Raw genomic sequence first — 6,538 nt, forward strand, 5'->3', positions numbered from 1 at the left:
TCGCATTAATCCCATTTCATTGTTCGAAAACCTTATCATACACACTGAGCATATGCCTGGCGCTTCCATCGAATAATAAAATAGAAACATGCAGTATTTGATATTTAAACTTAATGCATGGAGTTCCAGAGATGGCACGACTCTTTCTACAAGTTCATCAATACTTTCACTACAATCACTGATATATGCACTTTCATCGGACAACACAGACTCTTCATCAGACAATTCCTCTAAAACTCTATTTTTGTTTGAGTTTAATGTGAACTTCAATATGATCAACCATTTTTTTTAAAGAGTAACTATTACGACTGATTCGGTGTCCACATTGAGACTGATCATATAATACATTCGTCAAACTTATAACCGAAACATGAGTTTTGTTTAATCGATCGAAATATTAACGCTTCTCTCTTGCATCATCTAAGTATTGTTTTACCATGCACCAGCCGGACTATCGGCGCTTATCTTTACTAAGAAAGATACCTTGCAAGATTAGACATGCCACTGGGTGGCAACCGCACACGAAAAAGAGCTCACGTAAACAAATCTAAATAATATTTCAACGCGTTATTAGCACAGCCGAAAAAGTTGTTCAGCGCTTTTTTCTCTCTCTCTCTTGCATTCACCTTGACCAAAAAATTATTAGAGGATAGCGAGCGGCGGCGGCGGCGGCGGCGGCGGCGGCGGCGGGCCCCGCGGAAATAGCCGCGCACACCCCACAAAATATTCGCCATCGTATCGCTTATCCCCTCGTGATGACAGACATTTCCGATTTTAAAAGTACAGTCACATACACACCTCCTCGCGGTGTGATTTATTATGTTTATGTAAACAGAGTGACAAGTACATGGTCCATTCGCGGTGTGATTTATTATGTTTATGTAAACAGAGTGATAAGTACATGGTCCATGTTTACATTAAATGGTCAGTTGCCTACACGCGGCACATATCAAATGTGTCAAATTTATTTAAACATCAGTCAAAAACATGGTCCTCAAATCGTTATCACTGTTTATATAAACATTGATTACGCAGAACTACCGGATAGGTTTACACGTGTGCCCCCGTTTTAAGCTTCCCTCCCCCTCCTCCACCCGGTTTGGTCCACCCGCGGGATCTTATCGCCGGTTAGGTCCCCCCGCGCGACCCGAAATATTCCCCCCCTTCCCCGCACCCCCCTGAGATCCCCGAGTTTGAACCGGCCACTACATTCTACTTATTACATCAATAATAATTGCAAAATTATCTTTTTAAAAAAGGATAAAAAAGGCGTTATTTGTGGGTGTATGTGCGATTCTAATTTTTATGGTTTCTGCAAAACCTAAATGGTACTATTTCTGTTTCAACAAAAAAATTTTCCTGTGTCAATTTATGTTATATTTCACTTTTCCTTTGCCTCACAGTGTAGCCCTGATTGCTACATCTACCATCTAAGGTTATTTTATCAATAAATTAATTATTTCATGTATTTCTTTAGCATATTTGATATTTCTGGATTGCTGAAGTTTTCTCTAACTAATAAAATATGTTTTAGAATAATATTTTCAACATATAATATGAAAAATAAAATATAAAACCGGAAAAACGCTGTTTTTAAAAAATAAAATTTGTTTGATTTCTACGTTTTTCGATAAATTAACAAATTCAAAAATATTCTACTATTAATTCAATGGAAATTTCTTAAGAACACAAAACATATATTTGTTATACAAATGATTAATATTTTTTTTATACCAAATTTTTCTCGTCCTGAGGGATCGAATTGGGAACCTTTAGCATAGTAGTCACGCATCCATTTACACAAGCTATGCAATGAACTTGACAATTCTTTCATCATAAAGATACTTATATTGATGGTCAAAATATTTTATTGTTTTTTCAAGAATGCACGAATTCTACTGTGGTAAATGTATGAATGAATGAATTTTTCAATTCTATAAATGTTTATAAATTTGATAGTCTAGTTTTTTTCATTAGCGCAATATTGCTACATTTTTGTTTCATGTACAACACGGTCCGACAAATTGATATTAGAATTTGTGTGTTTAGTCGTATGTAATTACAGAAAAGGTGACAGATTGAGACGAAGGAAAAGGATACATCAAAAGGGAAACAGAACGGTTAAAAATGACGACAGAAGTGCATCAGCGTCAGCCGAGAGGAATCGGCAAGCGTAAATTTTTATGTCTTCTTTTCAAGCGTTTTCTTTCTTTCTCAATGTATCTTCTTCCTATATCTCGATTTGTCTCCTTTTCTTTAGTTTCAGCTGAACACACGATTTCTGATGTCGATTCGTCGAACTATATCGTCCATGGTATGAAAATTTTGCAATATTGTGCTAACAAAAGGAATTCGGTCCCTGGTTATCGATTTCATAAAAATTTATAGGATTGTAATATTCGTTCGTACATTTACCGCAATAGAATTCGGGCATTTTTGAAAAAACAAAATATTTTTACCACCTATATCCTTATGAAAGAAGGCTTGTCAAGTTAGTTGTACCTTGTGTTGAAAGATACGTGACTAGTATGCTGGAGGTTCCAAGTTCGATATCTCGGGACGAGAAATTTTTTTCATAGATATTGTATTAAAAAAAAAATTAATTAATGAATGAATCTTTTGTTGTTAATATTAAAAATAAATAAATTGACGTTTTTAATTGTATTTTCTAGTAAATAACGTGTTTCGTATAACAAATTAAAAATGGTACAATTATATACAATATATAATAATTAAAAAAATTTTGACTCACTTTTATTTATTTATAATCACTGATAATTTTATATATATATATATATATATAATATATATATATATATATAGGGTGATTCAGAACGACCCATGTGTCTCTGTAAAGACTTATTCTTGGATAAATTCTGAGACGATTTTTCCTATACGAAAATTTTGTCCGACGCTTACTTTTTGAATTATAAGAGGATAAAACGAGCGAATTACGGGCTGAGTAGACATGGTAGACAAAGGCGGCGCAACTCACCATCTGACGCGGGCGCTTATCCGCGTGAACGCCCGGCCGCCCGAACGGGGATGCCCCGGCCGCCCGAATCGGGATGCTTTGGGGGTGCGATGGACCCCAGCCCTAGGTTCGCACCTCCGCATCTTAAGCCCCGGGCGGGCAACTAGTCCGCCGCTGATTCCGCCCAAGGCATATCTCCTCAACAGTGGAGAGGGTACGGCCTTCTGTCCGATCTAGTCAGCGCTATGAGGGTCCCCCCTTCCCACTGTTAATTGATAGGAAACCTAACCTAACCTAACCCTTAACTTTTCTAATCGTTTACATTCAATTTATTATTTGCTAAACAGCTGTTTTGTATGACTTGAACACTGCTTTATGTTATAATATAAAGTAACTAATATTAGATTTCTAAGGGTGTATTCCGAAAGTTCTATTGAAAATAGTCTTTTTAATCATAAGGTTGGCAGCACTGTAACTAACTACGTTGTGTTCCGTAATGTAAGTTGATTATCGTTTGCTCACGTTGGTTTGCAAAGATCAGCAAAGAGGTTAGTTTAATTTCTTATACTTTAATTATTTATAAAATAATTATAATCATGTATTATTGATTAAAATATTATTTACTAAAAATAATTTTGATTTTAAAATAGGAATTCAAAAACACAAGACTTTCCAAAAACTGCATGAAAACTAACTGCAAAGTTTTCTATCTATTTATAATGTTTATAAACAATTATTGGAGACATTGCACTGTAGTGGTGCTCATTGAACAGAGGATATCAGCATCGATGAAATATTTCTCAAGTTTGAACCAGATTTTGTTAAAGCATATTCTCCATATGCCAACTTCTTCGAAAATATAAAACAAATGTTAGAGGAATGTAATCCAAATAAACAACGGTTTTACGTCTATTTAAAAAATTGCCACACAAAACCAAGGATGTAGACAAGATCAATGCCATATTATCGGTTTTCTTTAGCTTTCACTTATATTTTTCTAAAAAATGGATTTACTTTTATTTGATGAATTATTTTCAAGTTCAAGTGAAAGTTCTGACAGTGAAGAAGAAATATTAGATGTTATTTTTGAGAACAACGAAAATCATCAGTAGAATGCATAGGCGGATTCTAACTCGGGGATCTCAGGGGGGTGCGGGGAAGGGGGGGAATATTTCGGGTCGCGCGGGGGGACCTAACTGGCGATAAGGTCCCGCGGGTGGACCAAACCGGGTAGAGGAGGGAGAGAGGGGGACTTAAAACGAGGTCACACGTGTAAACCTAACCGGTAGTTCTGCGTAATCAATGTTTATATAAACAGAGATAACGATTCGAGGACCATGTTCTTGGCCGATGTTTAAATAAATTTGACACCTTTGAAATGTGACGCGTGGAGGCAACTGGCCATTTAATGTAAACATGGACCATGTACTTGTCACTCTGTTTATATAAACATTGATTACGCAGAACCATTTCCGATTTCAAAGTACTGTCATACCCACCTCCTCGCGGTGTGATTTATTATGTTTATGTAAACAGAGATAACGATTCGAGGACCATGTTCTTGACCGACACCTTTGAAATGTGTCGCGTGGAGGCAACTACTGACCATTTAATGTAAACATGGACCATGTACCTGTCACTCTGTTTACATAAACATAATAAATCACACCGCGAGGAGGTGTGTATGACTGTTCTTTGAAATCGGAAATGTCTGTCATCACGAGGGGGATAAGCGATACGATGGCGAAGGGGTGTGCGCGGCTATTTCCGCGGGGCCCGCCGCCGCCGCCGCCGCCGCCGCCGCCGCCGCCGCCGCCGCCTCCGCCGCGTACGCAGAGGGGATGCGCGCTGTCTAACGCGGGGTCCGCTGGGGCGATCCGCCGCCGCCACCGCGTGCATGGAAGGGATGCGCGCTTACGCATTCACTCTCTCCGTCCCTCGCTCGCTTACTCGCTCGCTCGATTTTCCCGTACGCGGTAACGGGCATGCTTGCGCGTTTAGTCTCCCCCGCCACGCCTCGCTTGTTTCTTTCACGCGCTCGCTCGCTCGCTCGCTCGCTTTTTCCATCCACTCGCTTCTATAGCGCGTTCGCTCGTCGTATGCAACCCATCTCCCCACCCAGCACCCGCTACCGCCCTACCTCTATCCCTGTTTTCACGATAATTTTTTTAATGAGGGGATTGAGGGAAAGGTGAATAAGTGATAGGAGAAAAAAATTGGTACATAAATTAAAATTCATATATGTATTTTGAAAAATTTTACACAAAAACAGAAAAAAAATTTTTGTATTAAAAAATTCTATAATAATTTTGTTCACCAGATCTCCTCCTGGTAGACCCGCTCTCCGAATAATATTTGAAGGTCCCATTGATCCTCCAGGTCCCACTCGTTGCAGACCCACTCTCTTTCATTATACCACTGGTCCCACTGACGGTACCAGCGCCTATATTTCGCATCGGATATATTGATAAATCCTGCTATCTCAATTTGGTCTCGAGAAATGTTCTGAAACAAAAGCAGGAAAAAACATTTAATATTACAATTGTACACATAAAATAGTAATTTAAAATTGATATAAATAATAAAACTTACGGGGCGGGGGCTGGTAATCCTTAATTCTAATAAGTGCCTTATCGGCACAACGAGTTGCTCCTCATTATGTACCATCAATCTCTGAAAAAAAATATTAAAAATGTAAAAACATATGTATATATTTTTTCAAAAATGTCAGGGTTAAAAAAGATGAAAAGAACTTACCGCATCCGCCGGATACGTAACTCGAATTACGTGAAATAATCTTTCCATTTTTTCGAAAAACTGAATACTGTTTTTAGTCTTTTTCACAAGAAGACTGTCTCACGACTGACTGACTGACTCTCTGACTGCAAGCAGAGGTCTATGCAGTTCCTCCTCTTCAAAAATCTACGTCATATAAACAACTGAAGTATCCCCGATTACTAATGAAAACTTTTAAAGAAAGAAACTCTTCTATAGTGCTCGCTCGCTCAATTTTCTCGTACATGGTGAAGCGTGTGCTTGCGCGTTTAGTCTCCCCCACCTCGCCACGCTTGTTTCTTTCGCGCGCCTCCTTAATGTCTACTATCTCGCATATTATTTACTAAGAAAATAAGAAACAATGGATAAGGATAGATTTTCAAATACATTTTAAAGAGTTTTTTAAAATCCTTTTTTTTATTGTTCATGTAATGCTTCGTTCACAATAGTATCAATAGCGTAAGCTATTAATTCACACTCAATTTGCGAACTCTTATCGTAAAATTTGCGCAATAATTCTGTCGCGTCTGGTTTGTTCATGGCAAAGTTTTGACGCAAAAATGTTACAAAATGTTTAAATTTCTCAGTCGCAGTTGCAATGCTTTGATGCAGCGTATAATACATGTGCTCGACACAATGTTCCAGGTTGAATATAAATAACATAGTTGCAGGTTTTAGGTAAATACAAGCATCGTGCAACGATAATTTAACAATATTTTCATCGCGCAATTTCACGAGTTGCACGGTAAGGTCATGAATCGGTAACGATGGTGCTTCTGTTGACTGGAC

General features: G+C 38.1%; 1 protein-coding gene across 1 annotated transcript; it reads right to left on the minus strand.

Annotated features, from left to right (window-relative positions):
- Nucleotides 1–4,801: 4,801 nt before the first annotated feature.
- On the minus strand, nucleotides 4,802–6,074 carry LOC113006092. Its single transcript, XM_039459523.1, has 2 exons — nucleotides 5,732–6,074; nucleotides 4,802–5,647 (listed from the first exon to the last, which is right to left on the minus strand). The coding sequence occupies exons 1-2, from the start codon at nucleotides 5,777–5,779 to the stop codon at nucleotides 5,288–5,290; spliced, it is 408 nt and encodes a 135-aa protein (XP_039315457.1). The 5' UTR covers nucleotides 5,780–6,074; the 3' UTR covers nucleotides 4,802–5,287.
- Nucleotides 6,075–6,538: the final 464 nt, after the last annotated feature.

The sequence above is a fragment of the Solenopsis invicta genome, unplaced genomic scaffold (genome assembly GCF_016802725.1).
Source record: "Solenopsis invicta isolate M01_SB unplaced genomic scaffold, UNIL_Sinv_3.0 scaffold_664, whole genome shotgun sequence".
Lineage (NCBI taxonomy): Eukaryota > Metazoa > Arthropoda > Insecta > Hymenoptera > Formicidae > Solenopsis > Solenopsis invicta.